At 36.5% G+C, this 25,391-nt stretch overlaps 3 protein-coding genes and 1 non-coding gene across 6 annotated transcripts; 3 read left to right on the forward strand and 1 right to left on the reverse strand.

Moving 5' to 3' along the window:
• The first annotated feature begins 86 nt into the window (after nt 1-86).
• Nucleotides 87-13,874, forward strand: atp6v1h (ATPase H+ transporting V1 subunit H). Of its 3 annotated transcripts, none has more exons than XM_077724596.1 (14): nt 87-164; nt 735-894; nt 1,387-1,486; nt 1,574-1,663; nt 2,202-2,315; nt 3,269-3,373; nt 3,684-3,743; nt 4,301-4,398; nt 5,995-6,187; nt 9,499-9,677; nt 9,777-9,902; nt 10,928-11,029; nt 11,110-11,223; nt 13,564-13,874. In XM_077724596.1, exons 2-14 carry the CDS (start codon nt 791-793, stop codon nt 13,631-13,633), a joined length of 1,455 nt encoding a protein of 484 aa, XP_077580722.1. In that variant the 5' UTR covers nt 87-164; nt 735-790; the 3' UTR covers nt 13,634-13,874. The 3 variants fall into 3 exon arrangements, with proteins under 3 accessions (XP_077580722.1, XP_077580724.1, XP_077580723.1); XM_077724597.1 differs by lacking the exon at nt 87-164 and adding an exon at nt 196-253; XM_077724598.1 differs by lacking the exon at nt 3,684-3,743.
• Nucleotides 13,875-17,878: 4,004 nt separating this feature from the next.
• oprk1 (opioid receptor, kappa 1) lies at nt 17,879-21,993 on the forward strand. Its single transcript, XM_077724716.1, has 4 exons — nt 17,879-18,027; nt 19,130-19,395; nt 19,503-19,855; nt 20,531-21,993. Exons 2-4 carry the CDS (start codon nt 19,154-19,156, stop codon nt 21,061-21,063), a joined length of 1,128 nt encoding a protein of 375 aa, XP_077580842.1. The 5' UTR covers nt 17,879-18,027; nt 19,130-19,153; the 3' UTR covers nt 21,064-21,993.
• A 1,022-nt stretch (nt 21,994-23,015) lies between these two features.
• On the forward strand, nt 23,016-24,990 carry chmp5a (charged multivesicular body protein 5a). The gene is made up of 8 exons (XM_077724715.1): nt 23,016-23,200; nt 23,507-23,611; nt 23,693-23,739; nt 23,848-23,941; nt 24,011-24,082; nt 24,153-24,261; nt 24,471-24,586; nt 24,664-24,990. Exons 1-8 carry the CDS (start codon nt 23,132-23,134, stop codon nt 24,712-24,714), a joined length of 663 nt encoding a protein of 220 aa, XP_077580841.1. The 5' UTR covers nt 23,016-23,131; the 3' UTR covers nt 24,715-24,990.
• Nucleotides 24,991-25,246: 256 nt separating this feature from the next.
• Nucleotides 25,247-25,339, reverse strand: trnar-ucu (transfer RNA arginine (anticodon UCU)). The gene is made up of 2 exons: nt 25,303-25,339; nt 25,247-25,282 (listed from the first exon to the last, which is right to left on the reverse strand). It is a non-coding gene; the product is annotated as a tRNA-Arg (tRNA).
• Between the last annotated feature and the right edge of the window lie 52 nt (nt 25,340-25,391).

Genomic DNA, 25,391 nt, shown 5'->3' on the forward strand with positions numbered 1-25,391 from the left:
AAATTTTATAACAAATTCTATTATTAATTAAGAAATAACAGCGACAAAGGTAAAAAAAATTAATAATTTCGTCTGCTCTTCCTCAGATGCTCACGTGACTGCAGCCTGATGCTAGTCACATGATTAATGTGACGTCACCTCGTCCGCTGGTCTGAAGAAGTCAGGTGAGTGACACTAAATATTCAAATATGAATGATTTTCATTCCTATTGTCACGTTTTACTGCATCGGTGATCGGCTTTGTTTCTATTCAGGTGAATACATTCTCGAGAATGTTGCGGATTTGCATCCATCGTTTATTATGATAGCTTGTTTCAGCTATATGCTAACAATCCCTTTCCGCAGTCTCATACACGCATTATATTCATATTTCGCTTTTGGGTTTTTCACTAACTTATTGTATAACGTCTTTATAGTCACCTTAAGAGCTTATTCATGTTAAGGTCACTCAAGGTGGTATTGTTTTGCGACGTAATGACGGGTGCGTGAATCGGAATATGCCAGTCTTTGCTAACCTGCAATAATGAAATAAATAATATTGCGATTTAAAAAGCTCATTTAACGTCATTCTAAGTCTTTATTCAGTAAATCAGGACTTTTTTTGTTATTCACAACTTGCCCTCTGAATAATAATGTGAAATTGACACTTTTGTGCATAGTCTAAAGCAGTAAATGAATAATTTTGTCTCTAAAGCCATTCATGTGTGTTGCTTTTTTTGTCATTCATTCATTCAGGTGGTGTTAAACTCACCCTCCATTTCTACATAAAGCGCATTAAATAGAAGTTGAGGATGGACATCCGCGGAGCAGTGGACGCTGCCGTCCCTACCAACATCATCGCTGCCAAGGCGGCAGAAGTTCGCGCCAATCTGGTCAACTGGCAGTCATACCTGCAGTAAGTAAAACACACCTCATCGTCATAGCGACGTAAATGCTGTTTTTTACATTGAAACTGAGTCACAGTCTAAAGGGGTTCCTTCCTCTTTTTTTTTTTTGCTATTATTGGAATTGCTGGGGTGACTAGATTTATCTTTTGGGACCTGAAAACTATTTTTTTTTTTCCGTAAAGGATTTGTTAAAGAAAATTATTTAAGAATCCTCAACGCAAAATTTGCTAAAATGCTTGCATTAATGCGGCCTATACATTTTTTTGTTGGAAAACATTGAAATTAGATGTTGTGGATGTCAGTTTGAAGATGCAACTTTATTCTTATTGCAGGATTTGTCGCCAAACTCCAATTTAAGACATAAACCCTAAAAAAATGAATGCACTGAAAAAAATGACATTATATTGCATAGGAAATAACTGTAGTAGTTAAACAGCATGAAAAAAATGGATTTTTAAAGTGATTGGCTTCCCATAATTGACAACTTCTCCATTGGGTAGGAGTCAGATGATATCTACAGAGGATTGTGAGTTCATCAAGAAGTTTGAAGTGGCCAACTCTGAGGAAAAGCAGCTCATCCTGACCAACGAAGGGCATCAGGTACTTCATTTCTTACACCATAAGATGCTCAGACTGAAGCCCAGGTGGTCTGATTCTATTAATTTTCTTTTCCAAATATTTGTGCAGTGTGCAAAGACCTTTCTAAACTTGATGGCTCACATCTCCAAGGAACAGACTGTCCAGTACATCCTGACTTTGATTGATGACACTCTGCAGGTATTGTGACAAATGTACAGTGATATACCTCTACTTACGAAATTAGATGGTTCCAAGACTTTTTTCGTAACTTGAAAATTTCGTAAGTAGAGGTGCACTTTATATATAAATTCTCAAAGTGACCCAATTTTGGATGAAAGATGTGAGGAAACACACAAAAATGAGAGAAAATTATAAGGAAATTAATTATTAATGTCTTAAGATAAATAAAACATGAAAATATGCCCTGCGCCGCTGAAATATCCCCCTCTGTAGCCGTTATAGATGTAATACCCATGTTTGTCCGCCAGGTGGTGGCAAGAGCACTTTCTACCAGGACTGAAAGCCGTCCACTTTGTAGTACATTTTAGACTTTTATGTGTACCCTATGTGTGTGTGAAACTAATTTTCATATAAAAAATAATGATAATGAATATCAAAAGAAAATCGCAAAGTAGTGAATTCACGATAAGTGAAGTCGCGATAATTGAGGTATTACTGTATTTTACGTTTTTGTAATTCAAAGGTAGGCTAATTAAAAATGTTAAATGTTATGCAGGAGAATCATCAGAGGGTGAGCATCTTCTTCGATTACGCAAAGAAGACCAAGAACACGGCTTGGTCTTACTTTCTCCCAATGCTCAATCGCCAAGACCTCTTCACCGTCCACATGGTGAGTCCATCGTTTATCTTTGAACGCAAGAGCCTCTAACGTACTCACTATTTCAGCATTTTTAACCACAATTTACAGCCAGTTCACCTTTGCCCAGGATCCAAGTTTTTAAAATCATTCATCCATTAATAATTCCTTAGAAAAGGCAACCTTTAGCAAAACCAGGCAATTAATTTGATGTGCCCCTGGTAACCTTTTAGAAACGTGGACAGACCACCCGGAGATATCGAAGCCCATTCTATAAAACTAGTCATTAAAAAGGCCATCCTTTACTTTAATAATTCAGATTGGATATGTAAGTCTGGTAAACATTAACCTTGTATGGGTGCTCGGACGTTTGGTCGTCGGACTTTTGGTCGCCGGACTTTTGGTCGCCGGTCAAATGGTGACACGGAGTTTACTGTTTAATATCTAAGTACTGTTGAAAACAGTAGATATTTAGATATTAAACCCTCATGAATATAATTTTGAGAGCTGGTTTCAACAGTACTTAGATATTTAACAGTACTTAGATATTAAACAAGACTTAGACATTGAACAGTACTTAGATATTGAACAGTACTTAGATTTTAAACAGCACTTAGATATTAAACAGTACTTAGATATTAAACAGTACTTAGATATTAAACAGTACTTAGGTATTAAACAGTACTTAGATATTAAACAGCACTTAGATATTAAACAGTACTTAGATATTAAACAGTACTTAGATATTAAACAGTACTTAGAAACAGTACTTAGATATTAAACAGTACTTAGATTTTAAACAGCACTTAGATATTAAAAAGTACTTAGATATTAAACAGTACTTAGATATTAAACAGTACTTAGAAACAGTACTTAGATATTAAACAGTACTTAGATATGAAACTGTACTTAGATATTAAACAGTATATAGATATGAAACAGTACTTCGATATTAAACTCTCTCTTTTTCAATAATCTACATGCAGGCGGCAAGAATCATCGCCAAATTAGCTGCTTGGGGACGTGACCTGATGGAGGGAAGTGACCTAAACTACTACTTCAACTGGATTAAAAGCCAACTTAGTTCACAGGTAAGAAAATGTTACAATCTTTTAGTCTTTTGTGATAAATACTGCAAATTGTAATCATAGCAAAAGCAAAAAACAAAACAAAAAACAATGACTCTACGGTACATTCAGTCATTTATTCTAAGTGATCGCTCTTATGAGCTTTTGTGTTGTTTACTAATTGTACTTTTCCATTCATGAAATCCCGACAAAGCAGGATTAAGTTTTTGCTTTCATCGGAAATCCGTCGGCCATTTCCACTTCTCCCATTCACAGCCCTGTCTCCACACCCAGGCTTCGATTGTTGTTTTATTTTGTTATTATCTCTCATTAGAACCTCCACGGTACAGGTCCAGACACCGTCTCGGGAACGGGAACTATTTCTCCCAGTGAAGTGAGTATTAACCAAGCCTTTCTTTCCACTCTTCTTCTTCTTCTTCTGGACTTGAACCTTTTTTTCCCCCCATCCGTCATTTCTGGCTTCCTCTTTCTCTCAATGAATGATTACAGATTTCAGAGGTCTTCTCTTTTTCAGCGTACGGCACCTGAAACTGTGTTTTAACGGCATGATGTCTGCTGCCGCTTTTTGGCTTTTAACAGTCTCCGCTTTAACGTCATCTTTACTATTTGCTTTTCTTCCGATGGCCGGATGAACGGGATGCTTAACCACTCTCCTCTTTTTTTTAATCTATATTGACATGATTCTCACTCAGGTGTGATGGGACTCTTTTTTTTTTTCCCCCCTGCTTGTGTGTTTGCGCCATCGTGATTAAGCATGCGCTGAGGATGTTTACGTGTACACAGACAGACTGCATGTGCCGTAATCCACTCCAATTTTGTGGGGGCGATGTAACTTTTTGCAAAGCGGAGCCTCCGAGGTCTACTCAACCCAAAGCAGGTTCCTGATTTCCAGGATTGGTCATCATTTTCTGCTTGTTGTGTTCTTTGCAGAGCTCTCAGTATGTTCAGTGCGTGGCTGGCTGCCTTCAATTAATGCTGAGGGTCAACGAGTACAGGTTCGCATGGGTGGAGGCCGATGGGGTCAATTGGTAAGTCATGCCTTTTATTATTAGTATTATTATTTTTTTAAACTTTTCAGAAGAGTTATAGCCATGTTCCTCTAGCATTTGACCATTCTGAATTCTTATGCAAGAGTAAACAGAAGTATACATATACATACACATGTATAAGCACATATATACATACTTATACATGTATAAGCACATATATACATATACATACATATATAAGCACATTTATACATACACATACTTATATAAGCATATATATACATACACATACTTGTATATAAGCACATATATACATAAACATGCATATATATAAGCACATTTATACATACACATATATAAGCACATATGTACATACACATACTTATATATAAGCACATATATACCTAAACATGCATATATATAAGCACATTTATACATACACACATATATAAGCTCATATATACATACACATACTTATATATAAGCACATATATACCTAAACATGCATATATATAAGCACATTTATACATACACACATATATAAGCTCATATATACATACACATACTTATATATATGCACATATATACATACACATACATATATAAGCACATATATACATACACATACATATATAAACATACATATATAAACATACATATATAAGCACATATATACAGACATATACTTATATATAAGCACATATATACTTAACATAGATGTACATGTGTGCATACGGTTGGTCTTAACACAGCCATTTTTTGTTAAAATTGAACCCAAAGACAAAAAAAACTGAGCTTATGATGGTCCTAGTTCATATTTTTTCACGCTACATGACCTAGTATTGTGGGTCTTATATATATATATATTTTTGTATTTATAAATGAATGGAAAAGCAAAGAACTGATAGTTGTATTTACTCATAGTATGCTGGGGTCATCGTCCACAATGCCTGCCATATGGTGGCGAGAAGAACAAATACATTCTCTGCCATTAAATGTCGAAGGTCCATTAACGCATGAGGCCCAACGGCCGCCATTTATTCATGCAACACTGCATTTTAGAATCCCTAAACCACTTTGTTGGGAATCCTTTTTGTTAGTTTTTCATATATTGTTTTTTGGGGCATTTTTGCCACTTTGTCTGTGTTTTTTTCACCCTTTATGCAATATACAGTTTATTTTCTATCTTCAATTTCAATCCTAGGCATCAAAATACATTTTCTTAAGTCTAATCTATGCACATAAAAGCCATACCCTCGATTCAGTCATCTTTTTTTGCTTCAATTACGGCGTTCATGCGAGAAAGTACTGTACACTGAACAAAATATAACCTATCTTCACCCTATTACAAGGTGACGTCCCTATTCTCTCGTCCATGAATGATGGCGAACATATTTTCCGTGGGTTGCTCCCCTGTACAGAGAACATTGGAAGTCCCGCTGTTCCATTTCCATTTGCGTCTCGAGTCCACGCCGCCCTTATGCGGCTAAAATTCACCTTCCATCATTAGGTTTAATGTCTCGGCGGCATGGAAGCGCAGCGCCGCCATAGACGTTCGCCATTAGGAAATCCTCACGGCTCATCAGCATTTGTTTTCTTCCATTTACGATCTGGTCCTTTTTTTTCCTCCCCCAGCATCACGGCGGTGTTGAGCAACAAGTGCGGCTTCCAGCTTCAGTACCAGATGATCTTTTGCGTCTGGCTGTTGGCCTTCAGCCCACAGCTCTGCGAGCAGCTGCGACGCTACAACGTGGTACCCGCGCTCTCCGATATCCTCCAGGAATCCGTCAAGGAGAAGGTCACACGGATCATCCTGGCGGCATTCAGGGTACGTGGTGCGGAAATACGCCAAATGCCTCACAAGTAATGTTCCCTCGAATCCAGGGGTGTCAAACTCCCTTTGGTCTGCGGGCCGGATCAGTAAACTCAGTGCAAAATGACATAAAACTAACAATAAGCCCACTTTTTTTTCTTTTGTATTAGTGACTAATACTAATAATTAGTGCAAAGAATGAGTAAATTATCAAAATGTTTATTAACAGAATTTTCCTTTTACATTATGAACAATATATTATGAACAAGAGAATAACATAAGAACATCAATAAATGTCAATTCATGTTGTCTGCACGTACTAAAACACTGCGCCCCTAGCGGATAATACAAGAACTACTTTTTTTTTTTAAAGAAAATTCATATTTTTTTTATACAATGCAACTTTCTTCCCCGGGCCATACCAAACCATCAGACTGGCCGGATCCGGCCCGCGGGCCGTATGTTTGATACCCCTGCTCTAATCTGTGCGCAATTTAAATAAAATCCAAACTGATTTTTTTACTCCTTTCCCCATGATGGCGCTGTTTACAGCCAGCGGCAGTAGCTCTGTCCAATCTTATGTTTTTTTGTGTTTTACGGCATGTTTTTCATGAAAAATTAGAGGGAACAATAACATGCACCTGCTTTTATGTCAGGTGTGATACTGGTGTGCCTATAACGAGCAATGATGATGTCACAAGTAGGTTCAAATATTCTTTAAAAGTCTTACGCTGCACTTTTTTAACTTGTAATTGGACTACTTGCTTTACGGCCGCGGAACTCTCCGGAGGGAAATGACGCTATTAAACAACAGAGGGAGGCCATAAAAGAAACTAAAGTCCGTAAAAGATACATAAATACAATTTATATGGACACATTGATCGGTCAACTGCAAGCTGTCATTGCGCTAACAGTGAATATTTTACGCAAAGCTGCTTAGGGGAGCAAAAAAAATCAATTCCCCAAAAGTTTTACAAAATTAAATATCGGGACTTTCAGGCAATTCCATTTGGCAAAGGTTTTGCGTTTTTGACATTGGTTGTTTATTATTTGCAGCAGCAACAAGCCAAAATTGGTAGTAGTAGTAGTAGTAGTGTTTCATACCTGGCAACTTATGTTTTTCCAGTATTTTATGCGTATTTTTTGTTCATTTTAACCCATTTACGCCATATAACAATTTTTTTTATAGGATTTTTTGTTTGAAGTATTATTTTTCTGTAAAACCAATCTAGTTTTGGCCATTTTGGCTCTAATCCGGATCGTTTCAGTCACTGGAAGGAGACAAAATGTCATCACTGATTGCTAATAGTGTTTTTTTAAGCATAATATGCAGAGACGCATTCCCATTGCATCGTTTTCATAACATAGATATAGCACATCAGCAAGCAATGTACCCAAACGTGTGTACATCTACAGAATCTTCAATTTAGTGCATACTGATTAGATTTAGAAAAAATGTTAGACTTTTTTAAGTGCGCCATATGCGAGTAAATATCCGCCCCATTACATTTGTACATTTTTTTATCGCTTCACCAGGGGATTGCAATCATTAATAAGGGAACCAATTGGCTGAAGTCGACAGATATGATGTTTACACACTAGTGAATTGACATTTTTTTCCTCTTGACAATTTTTCTGTGCTTTTTAGGAGTCAATTTTACCTTTTGGAATGAAGACAAAATAAGAAAACCCAGAAAAAATGATGGCCATCTTTCATCTCACCAACTTGCTAGCTGCCAAATAGTCACATCTTGCCCCAAAAAATTGCTTTAAATAATCAATTTTCGCCTCATTCCTACCACAGAACATGGCGCTTATTTGCCTGGACAACATGTTGCGTACTTCTTCCAAATCAACATCGATTTTTCCTTCTTATTAACACCACCGCCATGGCAAGACGACTTAAAAATCAAGCCTCCGCTAGCTGATTGCCGCTTAAACCAAATCACAATGGAAATAGAAAACCTTTTGAGATTTAAACCTCGCTTTATTTCCAGCTTTGTCAAGACGACCCTGAAAGCAGACGCACAAAAGACGCCATGAATGCTTCTTGATTACGTGACCGTCGTTTGGCGAGACCCAAAAAAACCCGCCACCTTTTCCCATTTAAGCAATCTAGGGACGTCGGCGTTATGACAGACGTAGCGCGACTCATTAAGCGAGGAGTCACGCGGCGAATTGAGAGCAACCAAATGCGCTTTGAGCAGAAGGACGTCTCATTGTGTGTCTTCCTTACAAAAATATGTTTTTTATTTCCAAGAGACCGCAGGGCTCTCTCTTAAAGTTGTTCCCCGTCCGAATGGATTACCGAATCTCTCCCAGTCGGCCTCATTAGCAAATGAGTGGACCGAGACGAAGACGTCCTTCAATTTTTGTTTGCACAAAAGCCGTCCTCCCATCTTGGTGGACGTCTGCGGTCACCGCTTTTATGCCGCTGCCGGATTCTAGCGTTTTCTAATGAGTGGAAGGACCCAATTAGAGGATATGGAAGGGGCAGTTTTATTAAGCCAGTTCTTTGCAACTATCAGAAATCTCAAATGAAGTCTCGCCAATAGTGTCCATAGTTGTAGCTTAATTATTTAGAGTAGGGATATCCCATCAAAGTCCATAAAATTACAACCAAGAGAACTGCATTCGTTACATTGTCTATTTTTTTGTGTAGGTTGATTTATGAGGATGAAATATTTCAAGGTCATTTGTTGACTACCTACTTTTCGTGACCGGACGATTGGTCGCCGGTCAAATGGTGATGGGAGAGAGTTTACTGTTGAAACCAGCTCTCAAAATTATAGTCATGAGAGAGTTTAAGTACTTCGAAGTACTGTTTAATATCTAAGTACTGTTTAATATCTGAGTACTGTTTCATATCTGAGTACTGTTTATTTTCCAAGTACTGTTTAATATCTAAGTACTGTTGAAATCAGCTCTCAAAATGATATTCATGAGAGAGTTTAATATCTAAATATCTACTGTTTTCAACAGTACTTGGATATTAAACAGTACTTAAATATTACACAGTACTTAGATATTAAACAGTACTTAGATATTAAACAGTACTTAGATATTAAACAGTACTTAGATATTAAACAGTACTTAGATATTAAACAGTACTTAGATATTAAACAGAACTTAGATATTAAACAGTACTTAGATATTAAACAGTACTTAGATATTAAACAGTACTTAGATATTAAACAGTACTTAGATATTAAACAGTACTTAGATATTAAACAGTACTTAGATATTAAACAGTACTTAGATATTAAACCGTACTTAAATATTAAACAGTACTTATATATTAAACTCTCTACTTTTTTGTGTCACAGAATCTACTGGAGAAGTCATTGGAGAGGGAAAGCCGGCAGGAGTACGCACTGGCTATGATCCAGTGCAAAGTCCTGAAGCAGCTGGAGAACCTGGAGCAGCAGAAGTACGACGACGAGGACATCACCGAGGACATCAAATTCCTGCTGGAGAGACTTGGAGAGAGTGTGCAGGACCTCAGGTACGGACCCCACCCCAGTATTCTCAGTTTTAGGACTTAAAACCTGCCAGAAGTCTGTCTATGTATTCATTTTTTGTCTTTTTTGTGTATTTCCGGCAGTTCTTTTGACGAGTACAGCTCAGAACTCAAATCCGGCCGCCTGGAATGGAGTCCGGTGCATAAATCTGAAAAATTCTGGCGCGAAAACGCCGTCCGCCTCAACGAGAAGAATTACGAACTACTCAAGTAAGGCTAAGTGCACTTTCCCCCCTACACCCATTATGTGTTCTTCTGACAGCTATTTCAAGCATAAGTAGCATTATTAAATAACTTCTCTTATCCAGGTTTCCTGGGAATCTGTCAAAAGGTTAAAAAAAACTGTCAAAATGCTAAAATTCAGGAAAAATCTTTATTTTTTGCTAACAATAAAACGATTTTCAGTGTAGTTAATGTTTTTTTTACTTTCAATTATGATTTTTTTGGTCTTAAATGCCATTTTTAATGGAAATAGTTAAAAAAAATACAGTAGTTTTACACATAAGGTGCATTTAATGGTCAAAAAAAATCTCTAAAATAGACAGGGTATCCAATTAGTATTAAAAACAGTTAGGCCAAAAATAGTAGTGTTTTCTTTTGGTACAACGTCTTTTGTGTTCCAAAAATATTAACGTTAGCGTCATTGAACACAATGAGAAAAAATGACCATCACACTCTAAAAAACATCAACGTATGAGTTAAAAGCATCATTAGATTTTTGTAATTATGCGTCCTCGTTTTAAACACCAACGTATTGGTTAAAAGCATCATTAGATTTGTGTAATTATGCGAAAGGTCGGACAGATTTGAGAGGAAATAATTGACTTATTTGTGTTTGAGAGGCCCGTTAACAGTACATATGATAAATAGAGGAAAAAAGGACTTAAGTATTAACATACTCATCACTCATCATTAAAGTTAAAAGTGTAAAGTACAAAGTCAAGTAAAAAGTATTAAAAAATATTAAAATGTCATTTAAAAAAAAGATAGAATGGCTGTAAAACACAAAAAACAAATAAGGGTGGACACAGCTACTGCCACTGACTTCTGTGTGATGTCGCCATCTAGGGAAAAAATAAGTAAATAAATAAATAAAAATAAATTTAAAAAAAAAACTTTTTGGACAACATTGGCGGGCCGGATTAAAAACCCTAACGGGCCCGTATGTGGCCCGCGGACCATATTTTGCCTACCCCTGCTCTAAGATATGTGACTGCAATGTTTTGCCTCATTAGGATCTTAACACGGCTCCTGGAAGTCTCCGACGATCCTCAAGTTATCGCCGTGGCGGCCCACGATGTTGGCGAATACGTGCGCCACTACCCGCGTGGCAAACGGTAATCGCATAAAAAAAATTTACGTTCTTTTGCTTTGTTTTATTTTTAGTTGGACTCTAATTGCTTTTTTTGCATTTCAGGGTGATCGAGCAGCTGGGTGGGAAGCAGCTGGTGATGAATCACATGCACCATGAGGATCAACTAGTGCGCTACAATGCCCTGTTGGCTGTCCAGAAACTGATGGTCCACAACTGGTATGAACCGGAATGGGGAAACTATTTTAAAAAGTGTTAGAAAATTAGATCATATTGAGCTTTATTTTTTTTTTTTTTTGGGACGCGTCGCTGTTAAATGCCACTAAGAGGAAAAAAAGACTCATCAAATGTGAAAATTGTCTTCACCTATTATGAAATATGATTTTTTGACATTTGGAAGCTCGGTATATACGTACATGACATTATCTCATTGTAAAAGAAAAGGTCACTTCACACTAGTGGGGGCAATTAATATTGCAGAAAGACTTTAATATCCAAATTATGGCACCCATTTTATTGCCCTGCACAAAAAGCTTAAAGTCAACCTACTTTGCACTTTTCAGTTTTAACACTAGGAGGTGCTAGTTACTTAACCAGAGCCTAACTACAGTAATCCCTCGATTATCGCGTCTTCACTTATCGTGTTTTTTCGCTATTAATTATTAATGTTCTTTGTTATTAATTTTCTTTGATCTTAATTTTTTTTATCTTAATTTTCTTTGATCTTAATTTCTTTGATTTTAATTTCTTTGATCTTAATTTTCCTTTGATCTTAATTTTCTTTCTTATTATTTTTCTTTCTTATTATTTTTCTTTCTTATTATTTTTCTTTCTTTTTATTTTTCTTTCTTATTATTTTTCTTTCTTATTATTATTCTTTATTTATTAATTTTCTAAGTTCATAAAAAAATCATAAATGGAAGCTACTCTTGCTACTAGGACTTAGCACTGAAGTAAAAAAAATAGTTATTATAAGGTTGAATTTTTTCAATTATTGCGGCCATGTTAGGTCAACATTAACCACGATATTTGAGGGATTACTCTATATTATTTTTTATGCATTTTATGTGAAAGCCAAACCTCTCCATCAAAATGAATTGGATATCTAACCTAGTCAGTTAATAATTAAAATACATCTTCTTTTTTCCTATCATTTAAAAGTGAAAGAATTTCAAATTAGCCCTATCTTTCATCCTTGGATTTTTTTTTGAAAGCAACCCTTGATCTTGACCCACCAAAAAGTGCTAATAATTTCCACCTAAACAGAAACCACTGCATTTGAATGAGGCATTGTACCGCCCCCTTTGGTCTGAAAATGTTGAAGAGGCTCACTGATTGATCACCTCGGCTTACGTCTTTACACACAAAACACAAACAGGAAAATGTGTTTATGCTTCAAGGTCACATTTTTCGCTGCCTACACGCGAACCTTCCGACAAAAAGCGATGAAACGCCCTCTATTTTACTCTTCAGTGTTCTAGAAGATATACTATATATACTGGGATCACTCAGTCGAGTGTTTTTGACAAATTTCAGTCCGGAAAACATCCAGGATGAAAAATATATCTTTTAATATGATATAAAACAATACAAGGAGACCTCTATTAATTTGTACATCAATTAATTTCACATCTATGGTCTGAGAATCCATTTTGACATGGTCCTGGTCACAAATGATTCTGGAAAGCGGCCATTTCTGCTGCCCATTTAAGGCCACAAATCAAAACAATTACAAGGTTATTGATTAATATAATTGCGGATAGCAAAACAACATCTATAACAATCATCGCATATCATGTTTTCAATAATAACTATTAAGGTCGGAACTCAAAAACAACTCCATTGGAAATTAAACAACTTAAACGTCCTTCCAGGTCTGCATTCTTGGGGTAAAGGTCAGTCCTATCTTCCAGTAAACAGTCCTCGGAAATTGAAAAAGCTCTCATACAAAGATGGTTAAATGCACACATATATACCGTATTTTCACGACTATAAGGCGCACCCTCAATGAATGAAATTTTTTCCATATATAAGGCGCACTGTATTATAAGGGGCACTGTCTATTTTGGAGAAAATGTAAGACTTTTAAGTGCGCCTTATAGTGGTGAAAATACGGTAATTGCTATTGACTTCCAGGTATGAAGCACTCACACACTACTTTACAGTCACCTCTAGAGCCAGCCATTGTTGATGTTTTGGATTTTTTGGTATAAAATCTTGCAGTGGGGGAGGAGCTATATGATGGAAGATTTTGTAAACTAAGATGGCATCTACATATTTAACAGTATTGTTTCAGTTCAGGCGTTTGTGTTTTTTTAATATCCGACAGTGGTGGTTTTTCGTTTTTGTTTTTTTCCATATAAAGGCGCACTGGATTATAAGGCGCACTGTCTATTTTGGAGGAAATTTAAGACTTTTAAGTGCGCCTTATAGTCGTGAAAATACGGTATTAGTATTACACACTTTCTCCTTCCAGTGTTCTATATTGCCCATTTCTATGTTAAAGGTTGCACTTAAATTGGGTTAATTGGTGATTAATCTACCTTATTTGTTTTATAGGGAGTACCTGGGTAGACAGTTGCAGTCCAGCGACCAGCAACAAGCTCCAGCCGTGGCGGCTCGAAGCTGAAATGTTTACCTGCCCTTTCCGTCTTTGTGTGTTAGCCGTGAGTATGTGTGCTGTATTTCATTAATGCAACTACAACAACAAAAGTAAGGTACTCTTGCTAATTAGTCTCTCGTGTCGTAAAGTGAGATGTCTGTAACAAGTGAAGTCTGAAAAAAGTATTTAAGTCTTGCCTGTAAAAAAAAAAAATATATATATATATATATATATATCATTTTTGTCCAATAAAGATGATTGACTTGTGCACCCTTGGTGAATTGGTCCGTTGCTATGGCGACGGTTTATGATAGCTTTAAGGATAAATGAATTTACCAGGATGGTTCAATTCAATTGTTTTCGAGTATTGAAGGCAGTGATGGAAAGAGGAAGATTTTTTACTTTAAATTAATCGTATTAAGGTTGTCTCAATTGCGTATTTTTTGTAGGCGAATCCGAGTCGACTAAATTTGACAATAGTGAGGAAAAAATGATATTTAAATGTCCTCTTTCAACAGATTTTGCAATGTTTAATTTCATCAAAGCTACAAAAAAAAAATCCCTTTTTTACAAATTATACCAAAATAAGGTTACAAAAATCATACAAAAACTTATATAGTGAGTAAAGTGGGTTACACAGTGTGTTGAAGTGAAGTATATTAGGTATGAGGTATTACATTTGTTTAAAAAGTACTTGTTTTGGTCCTTTTACTGTCCATTTTTTAATCTAAATTTGACAAATGTTTAAAACTAATATTATACCACTACCGTATTTTCACGACTATAAGGCGCACCACATTATAAGGCGCACCCTCAATGAATGACATTTTTTCCATATATAAGGCGCACTGTATTATAAGGCGCACTGTCTATTTTGAAGAAAATTTAAGACTTAAGTGCGCCTTATAGTCGTGAAAATACGGTATATATGATATATAATATATGATACATGATATATGAACTAATCGAACATACTTGGTATAATTTGCTTAATTTTGCAGTCATATTTGATTTTTTTTGTTAACTTTATTTCCTCAAGGAAACAATACATCTTGTATATGAGTATATTAAAAAAAAAACATGGATCCCGAGGCTTGGAAACTGCGAAACAAAACAAGAATAAAATTCGCACGATAATTCAACACCCAACAATTACGTCTCATTTGAAAATGTCACTTGAAATACAAAAAAAAAGTCATTTTTTTTCCAACTTCTTCCGAGAAAGGTTAACGTTGGTGTGCAATGACACCCATAAAGAGACGCCAGCTGCGTTAATGTGGGTAAATTACAGGGAGGATCCAATTGAAAAAGACATTTGAAAGGTCGCCCAAGTGCTGCAGTCATCACCCGCATTCCATTTCCAATGCTAGTCGGGTTAGCCTAGCTAACACAAAATTAGCATGTGGGTGAACGAAATGAATGTATTAAATTGGAAAGCCTGCATCCGCCATGTCAATATAGCTAGAAAGCATTCTGTCAAGAGCCATTCACAATGGCGAACTCTGCCCGCATAGACAGATGGTCCCCCCCCCCTCCAATCAACATAACCCCCCCCCCCCTACCACCCACCTGTGCGCCATTGTTCCAACGATACCTGCATTTGCTCATCAAGCCACATAAAAGCAGCTGCATGTTTTATTACGTTCCATTAAAATCCCCAGCTTCCTCTCTCCTGCCTAATTCCACAGGGACCGTATTTCCGGACTATAAGTTGCACTTTTGTTTTTCATAGTTTGGATCGCATTGCAACTTATATACACGTCTTATTTTTTGGGGGGGTTGACTGTCAGAAAATGGCAGAAAATGTTAATATTTGGATTGGATTGGATAACTTTATTCATCCCGTTTTTGGGAAGTTTTGTTGTCACAGTAGTAAGAGGGTGAGAATACAGACACAGTAAAAGTAATTTTAGACAAATAGAAAGGTAATAAGTAAGTTAATGAATAAATACATCAATAAATATGTAAATAAATAAGTGTGTTGTTGAATAAATACATATATAGACATATATACATATATAGACATATATACATATACTATACATATATCGACATATATACATATACTATATATATATATATATATATATATATATATATATATATATATATATATATATATATATATATATATATATATATATACATATACTATACATATATATACATATATCGACATATATACATATACTATACATATATATACATATACTATACATATATATACATATACTATACACATATATACATATACTATACATATATATACATATACTATACACATATATACATATACGATACATATATACATATACTATACATATATATACATACACACATAAGCACCTATATATACACACATAGATGTACATACATTTTATGTTAAGGTGAGTGGTTAGCCTGTCAGCCTCACTTTTCTGGGGTAAAGGGTTTGATTCCAGGTGAGTTTGTACTCTGTGGAGTTTGTCCAAGCTTGGTAGGTTTTCTTCGGGTACTCCGGTTTTCTCATACATCCCAAAAACATGCATGCTAGGCTAATTATACGCCCTAGCTATGACTGATTGGTTGTTCTTCTCTGGTCTCTTTTCCATGTTCTTCTTCTTTGCCATGTATCAGTCATTTTTCTCATAAAAATTAAATATTTCCCCATATTTTTTGCAATTCAAACTTCTCTTTTATCAACACTTGGTTAACTTAACTTAATTTCTTTCTCCAATGCTATTAACGTCACCAGATAGAAGGACTTGAACTCAGTTTACTGTGTTAATAATTGTCTTTTGTGTCCATTTCGGGTGCTTTTTAATCTTTGGATCACCTGTGGGCAAAAAAATAAAAAATAATGCAACAAAATTCACTTAACACTGTATTGTGTATACGACGACTCAGCCTTGGATAATTTTTTTCTTTTTCCCGAACACTTCCATTATACTTATGTCTCCAAGCAACCAGTACCAAGTGGCAAACTGCTTCTCTCACAAGGTTGGGTGTTTGTCATTTCATTTCAACATTTCCACTTGTATTCCGTTCTCATACCAAAACCATAAAAAACACCATCTGCCTTTATGTCTTCCGGGACTTTATCCATCCATCATCCATCTTGTTTTTGGTCTGTTTCCAGGTAGTTGAGGACCCTTTTTCAGATGTACTCACCAATATATCCAAACCATTTAAGTCAAACTTAAAAAACAACAACTCACTGCGGCTTTTCCTTTGATAAAAGTTTTTTTTACCATATTCACCCGCATATAACCTATTTTTGTAACTAAAACAATGATGACTGAATCAAGAGTATGGCTTAAATACTGCGTTGCTATACTCTTTTTCACCAGTAGGTGTCAAATGGGACTATTTGTTGGTTATTTTCTGTTTTGCAGTAAGAAAACAATCACTGGATGATTTAATTCTTTTTATTGACCCTAATAATGTGCTTTTGATTCATATAGTATCTCAGAAATACCACGTATGATGATTTTTATTAAGATTTGCCCTTCAAATTAACACATTCGTACTCCCTATTAAAATCGGGAATATGGAGTTGAAAATTAGGAATCTGGGGGCGGCTTATATGCGAGAAATTGTCAAATTCAACCGTTTTAAGGGTGCAGCTTATATGTGGGGGCAGTCTGTGTGCGAGTAAATCCGGTAAGTATTGTTTCAATTGCTCCAGCACCCTCAGGGGAACTGGATGAATGCTGGGATTTGATTTATTGGAAAAAGGTCACCTGCAATATTAGTTTTTTCAAAGAGTAGATATCATTTATACATTATAACAGACTTCCGCTTCATAAACATAATTGATAATTATTATAGATATGTACAGATGTAGTAATGTGCTAGTAATAATGGATACTACTTTGTGTTTTTTCATTTACCGTGATATTTGAGGGATTACTGTAGTTATAATGACAGTATCAGTATAGAAAAAAATAGAATATACATAAGTGTAGTACATTATGATTATTATTATTTAAAATTCATCATATATTGTCAGAAGCTCATTATATACTAGTGGTAAGTATAAATAGTCAGTATTTTATTGACTTTAGTGTATATAATTCAATTCTGAGTGGAAAAAATGCAAATATTAAGACTTTTTGAAGACTTATAATAGTCATATATAGTGAATGGAATATTTAAAATGGATATTTAAAGGGATCATCGAGTTGAAGAAATTCAGCAAGCAAAAAAAGTATTTTATATTGGATGGCAAATCCTCAAACGTTGTTACTAATGCCATTTCTATTGGCGTGCTGATGACGTCACAGGACGGGAGCGAGAGGACGCCAATGCGCGTCCATTCCTATCCGCTTCTCCTCCCTCACGCCAACAATACAGCTCAAAATATTTTCCTACTCATTTCAGATAATATTCGTCCGTTTGAGGACATTTGGAGCAACTTTTTCCGAGGCTAAGTCAGAAAGGTAAGTGCATGTTGACAACTGAAGTGCACGTATTGTCACTGTCGCTCTTATTTCTTGCCGAAATGTTTGAAATTGTCATTGTTCTTTGCTTATTTTTCATCAGTATACTCTACTAAAGGTGTTTGCTGCCATATAAATGTGTTTAACGATGTGTATTACTTGGAAATGTTTGCGAATACGTTCCGTAATGAACGTCAATAGAAAACAGGTGCTGGTTTTATTGACTGTTGGATTAATATTGGACGCTAAAAATGTGCGTTTTAATTAGTTTTTGCTTTGAAATTACCCTTTAATGACTCAAATATGCCAACAGAGGTGGTTAATAATCTAAAAAATCTCCTTAAAACGCATTAATATCATTTACCTTATGTATTATTATTATCATCATAATTATTATTATTTATAAAATGTTTAATTAAGGATCACCCTTGTACAAACAATTTCTGCAAAGTCATTTACAACGTTAAAATATGTTGAATGGAAAATAAAAATACAATAACAAGAATAAGGATAATGATCAGAATAATAATAAAAATAATGACAATAATGATGAGGATGATGATGATGAATATGATGATGAAGATGATGATGATGGTGGTGAGGATGATATGAGGATGATGATGATGAAGATGATGATGAATATGATGATGAAGATGATGATGATGAAGATGATGATGAAGATGATGAAGATGATGATGATGATGAAGATGATGGTGGTGAGGATGATATGAGGATGATGAAAATGATGATGAAGATGATGATGAAGATGATGATGAAGATGATGAAGATGATGATGAAGATGATGATGAGATGAGGATGATGATGAAGATGATGAGGATGATGATGATGAGGATGATGATGAAGATGATGAAGATGATGAAGATGATGAAGATGATGAAGATGATGAAGATGATGAAGATGATGAAGATGATGAAGATGATGAAGATGATGAAGATGATGAAGATGATGAAGATGATGAAGATGATGAAGATGATGAAGATGATGAAGATGATGAAGATGATGAAGATGATCATAATAAAACAAAAATTTTAAAAAATCTGAAAGTTATGCTGAAATGTGCAATACATTTTTTTTGTATTAGGACAGAAATCCAGCGCGAGCATCCATGGAGACGGGCGTAGTTCACATCCACCGAGGAGCCGGTACCGAGGACAGGTGTCCCTGGGAAGCCGAGGATGGGTGCGCCACCTGGCCCACCTCCACCGCCTCCTTCTCGGAACTCGCCAACGGGACCGACGACGACGGCGAGCCCATGTCGCCCATCATCCCGGTCATCGTGGCGGTCTACTCGCTGGTCTTCGTGGTGGGCCTGGTGGGCAACTGTCTGGTTATGTACGTCATCGTCAGGTAATAAACATACGACTTGAACGGGTTCGAATTCCAAAAAGACATAGAAATAGTAAGGACAACCATTGTGTGGCAAAATGGCAAAAATAATCGTCTTTGGGTGACAGGTACACTAAGATGAAAACAGCCACCAACATCTACATCCTCAACCTGGCAGTAGCCGACGCCCTAGTGACCAGCACCATGCCCTTTCAGAGCACCGACTACCTCCTCAGTTCGTGGCCTTTTGGCGAGGTGGCGTGCAAGGTCTTCATCTCCATCGACTACTACAACATGTTCACCAGCATCTTCACCCTGACCATGATGAGCGTGGACCGCTACGTGGCCGTGTGCCACCCCGTCAAGGCTCTAGATTTCCGCACGCCCGTCAAGGCCAAGGTCATCAATGTGCTCATTTGGGCGCTGTCGTCTGCCGCCGGCGTGCCCGCCATGATTCTGGGCAGCACCAACACCAATAATGGTAGGTTGCCGATATTTAAAGTTATGGGGGTACCTCAACTTGGTGCTCGGACGTTTGGTCGCCGTTTTTTGGTCCCTTTTGGTCGCCGGTCGAGTTTAATATTAGTACTGTTTAATATCTACTAAGTACTGTTTAATATCTACTAAGTACTGTTTAATATCTACTAAGTACTGTTTAATATCTACTAAGTACTGTTTAATATCTACTAAGTACTGTTTAATATCTACTAAGTACTGTTTAATATCTACTAAGTACTGTTTAATATCTACTACGTACTGTTTAATATCTAAGTACTGTTTAATATCTAAGTACTGTTTAATATCTAAGTACTGTTTAATATCTGGGTACTGTTTAATATCTAGGTACTGTTTAATAGCCACTAAGTACTGTTTAATATCTAGGTACTATTTACTATCTACTAAGTACAGTTTAATATCTAAGTACTGTTTAATATCTAAGTAATGTTTAATATCTACTAAGTACTGTTTAGTATCTACTAAGTACTGTTTAATATCTAAGTAGTCTTTAATATCTAAGTACTGTTTAATATCTAGGTACTGTTTAATATCTACTAAGTACTGTTTAATATCTAAGTACATTTGACCGGCGACCAAACGTCCGGCGACCAAATGTCCGGCGTCTACTTTACTCCTCCCCCTTTTCCGCCCATATCAGGTACCACGGAATGCGCACTCCAATTCCCAGAGCCGTATAGCTATTGGGACACTTTGATGAAAATCTGCGTGTTCATCTTCGCCTTCGTCATCCCCGTCATCATCATCAGCGTCTGCTACACGCTAATGATTCTGCGTCTCAAGAGCGTCCGTCTACTATCCGGCTCACGCGAGAAGGACCGCAACCTACGACGCATCGCCCGACTAGTCTTAGTAGTGGTAGCCGTCTTCGTGGTATGCTGGACCCCCATCCACATCTTCATCCTGGTCAAGGCCTTGTCGCCCAACGTCCCCGAAACCACACCCGTCATGGCCGCCTACTTCTTCTGCGTAGCATTGGGCTACACCAATAGTAGCCTCAATCCTATCCTCTACGCCTTCCTGGATGAGAATTTCAAGAGATGCTTCCGGGATTTCTGCTGTCCCGGCATCCGGAGGGATGTGCAGGGGACCAGTCGGGTCAGGAGCACCTTGAGAGACCATTCCTGTCCTCCAGACAACCATGGGGGGCGTCGGCAGGCTAGGCCAGTATGACTAGCCGTGGACGCGTCCTCCACGCCGGGTTTGGACGATTCCAACGAGTTGGGATTGACGCAAGTTACCACCGCTGTTTGAAAACATGGCGGTGGGGGGGCAGTCTAATTGTTTTGACTGTGGATTTCAACATGGCGGTCTGCAATGAGCATGTTGGGGGTCCTATGCAAAGTCAAATGTGTTGTTGTCATCATAGTACACAATTTTTGAGGTTATTGCTTGTAAATCTGAGCTTTAGTTCGATGCCAAGTCGCCCAATCAAAATGGATTGGATGTCCGATGGCTCAGGAGCCACATGTGGCTCTTTTGATGGATGCATCTGGCTTTTTGCTAACTAAGTGAGCTAAAATATGGAAATTGCTGTTAACAGGACTTAGATATTATATCTAGAACTGCTTTAATCATCATTTTTTGCAGTAGACTTTTCTAGAATACAGCATTACTGATTAGCAACAGCATAAGAATATATTTTTTAAAGTTATTCATTTTTTCCACTTTAAAAGTGGTGAAATTTCAAAGGGATATAGTAACATATGTAATCTTTGTTATTTAAATTAAAAAAAACATGAAAAAAATCTAAAGTTCAGTCTATGGATTGCATTTGATTACTAATTGCAATCCATAAAAAATAGCTTGATAGCAGTAATATATATTTTTTTATTTGCACCACTAAACTTTCCAGAACAAAATACTGCATAAAATACTTTAGCACGTTTTATTATTTAATAAATGAATACATCAATAAAACAAAATAGTGACTCATCAGTTTCCTCCAATGGAAAGAATGGAGAAGCACTGTTTAAGTGACCATCTCCGCCTAGTGGTAGATCAGAGAATTGCAACAGAATGCAGGCTTCATTTAAGATTATTACATCACTGCCAAACCTCCAGTCATATGAAATTGGACATCTACCGCTAATATTAACATCATAATCCAAACATATATGTATATTTCAAAATATATATATATACATCCATATCTTAAATATGTTCACTCTAATACATTTGTATTGCTTGAATGTTGCTTTTCCTAATTATTTTTCAATTTAGTGCGGTAAAGTTATCTGTTTTAGCCTTCACAAAATATGAATTTAGGCTCATAAAATATATTTTAGAAGTCAATATTCAAATAAGATGAATGTATTTGTGTAGATGATATTGAATTTGTGCTTTTGTGTCTTTGTCAACGTATTGGCAACAATAAAGCTGTGATTTGTGATTGCTTTAATCCATTTTATGATTAACGATTGGACTTTTTAACCACGTAGGCCAGTTCATTGTCAATAACCAGGAGCCATTCACCTGAGACACACAAAAAAAAAACGCCGCGTTTCCATGGTAACGCACTGTGAAAAAAGCCATTTTTCCATTTACTTTCATCCCCTTACCGTTGTTTGGCCTTGCAGGGGGAAAAAAAGATGTGCTTCCATGAATCATAACAATGATTGTGAAGACATTCTGGACCAAACACAAAGGTTTTTTTCCTTTTAAACTGCCGTTATAACATGACATATGTTTATTTACATATTAAATACATATATTATATACTACAGATCTGGTTTTAATCAGAAGAAAAAACTCAATTAGTTAAAAAATATTTTTTTAAACTCCATTTTATTTCATTTTTAATTTAAGATAATTATTTTATTATCTAATTTTAAAATTTGAAGGAAAACCTAATATACGTACACGTAATTCGTATAAACAATGTAATATGTCAAATATGTCATGTTTTCAATTAAATGTTACATGTTTGCCATTTAATATTTATTCCCATTTATGTTTGGGAATCTAATATTAGTTTAGTAATAATGTAATACGAAAATAAATTGTCATTTATGGAAAAAAATAACTTTTGCAACATTTAGTTGTGCTTCAATCGTCAAACAAAGCCAAAAGGGACAATGAATGGGCACGACTAAGCACTCATTGGCTAGCTCTAATCACATCAACCAATCACAATGTTTGACCGCCCCCTCTCACTTCCGGGTATCTTCAATGGGGAAATCCTTTCATGTTTAACAATATTGTGTTTTAACACTAGATTTACGTCCTTTTGGCACAAAAAATGAACCGAATATTCGGTCGTGGTAAACCAAAAACTCCTCCTCCGAATCTTTCGGACTGCATCGGAAATGTAAGTAGTTTCCGAAACCCTCCGAAGTATACTGTTATTTGTTATGTTTACCGTTAGGTAGCTAGGAGAGCGACGATGATAACTAATTATGCCTTTTGTCTCTTTAAATAGGAAACTAGTTTCTTACAAGTATATAATTTGTATGCTTTTTCAGGGATTTAATGAGGATCTGGCCATTTTTCTCTCATTGTCAAATAATTAGTATGTTAAGTAGAAGGAAGCCATTTTTATTTGTAGTTTTGCATTGCTAAATTCTTGGGAAGAAATAATACTTTTGTTATTCTAACACATTTTCTTGTGTTTCAGGTGGACGCCAGAGCCGAGTCTATCGACAAGAAGATCAGCAGGCTGGATGCGGAACTCTTCAAATACAAGGAGCAGATGAAAAAAATGAGAGATGGACCATCCAAAGTAAGGAAAACAAAATGGCCATCTGTCAAAATTAAATATAGCAGACAACAACTTGATTTTTCCTCATCCTTTTCTTTGCAGAACATGGTGAAGCAGAAAGCCATGCGAGTTCTGAAGCAAAAGAGAATGTGAGTCCGCCCTTAACCCGATAACGGCAGCGCCAATCCGGTTTCAATCTGGTTCCAATCTGGTTCCAATCCGGTTCCTTCATGGTTTTTCCGTGGCTATCGTCGCAGGTACGAGGGTCAGAGAGAGCAGCTAGCACAGCAGTCCTTCAACATGGAGCAAGCCAACTACACAATCCAGACCCTCAAGGACACCAAGTCCACAGTAAACACGTCAGACTAATCCAGAATCTAAGCAAACAATTCCTGACACCCTCATTGTTATTTTTTCCAGGTGGAAGCCATGAAGACTGGAGCAAAGGAGATGAAAAAAGCCTACAAAGATGTCAAACTTGACCAGATTGATGTACATATACCTGCCTAACTAGCTTTTTTTTCATAAGCATCTATATTAATGTTTCTCTCTTGACCTCCAGGATCTGCAAGACCAACTGGAGGACTTGATGGAGGACGCCGGCGAGGTTCAGGAAGCCCTAAGTCGCAGCTACGGCACCCCTGATATTGATGACGAGGATCTGGAAGCAGGTATAGGAAGCATTGGTACTCAACATTGACGATTATGCAGCAGCCACTCCTATGTTTTTCATGTTTTACAGCAAAAATATGCTATTAAATATGCTTTAATTTAGATTATCAGTGGACTAAAGCTATCTGACTTTGGAAATAAAGGTTTTTTTTCATCTGAACGTCCTTCTGCTTAGTTTTACACAGTATTTCTGTGTTTGTGTGGTAAGAATTGGACGCACTGGGTGATGAACTGCTGCTGGATGACGACAGTTCTTACCTAGACGAGGCCTCTAATGCACCTTCCATTCCTGAAGGCGTGCCTGGAGAAAGCAAGACAAACAAGGTTAGGGCGGCCATTGGATATAGATATTATTTGCTTTTTGTTGTTTTTTTTCACTCGAATGCTTCTTGTATTTTCAGGATGGCGTCTTGGTGGACGAGTTTGGCCTCCCGCAAATTCCCGCGACTTGAATGAATGTGGCAGTTGCAATTTTTGCTGCATTTTGTTTACGTTCTGTAGATTGACACTAACATGGGGACTACAGTACAGTGTGGTGTCCTTTGTGTTTGGGTGTGACTGATAAGTAAGATAATGTCTCTATTTTATCCTCCAAAAATCATTTCACCTCGTTAATAGCATTATTGTCATAGTCATTTTATGAATTGGTTTTGCAATATTGTTTTGTGATTATGGGAATGGACTTGAGAGCAGGTTTAATGTTGCAATTAAATCTGGATTAATTATAAGAGGTTTGTTGTGTCAATTCTTACAGTTGCTGCCGCTGTTTATGGGCTGTTTATGGGGGAAAAAACTGGGAAACAAATATAAATGTTTACTTATGAAAAGAGAAATTGAAACTGATTCATTTCAATAAAAAATGAATGTTATTAAAGAGCGTTTGGCTAGCATATGGCATCATAATATGAATAGATTTAATATCATCCAGGATTAAATAACGTGGGTCAGGTATAATCAATATTGTGCATTAAATGGTTAAAACGTCGACTCTGGTGGGACTCGAACCCACAACCTTTGAATCACTTTCGAAATTGAGTCGCTAGAAGTCCAATGCGCTATCCATTGCGCCACAGAGCCAGTTACTATGGGAACTTTTACACGAAAAATGTTGAAACCGCACGTGACAGCC

The sequence above is a fragment of the Stigmatopora nigra genome, chromosome 9, assembly GCF_051989575.1.
Source record: "Stigmatopora nigra isolate UIUO_SnigA chromosome 9, RoL_Snig_1.1, whole genome shotgun sequence".
Taxonomy (NCBI): Eukaryota; Metazoa; Chordata; class Actinopteri; order Syngnathiformes; family Syngnathidae; genus Stigmatopora; species Stigmatopora nigra.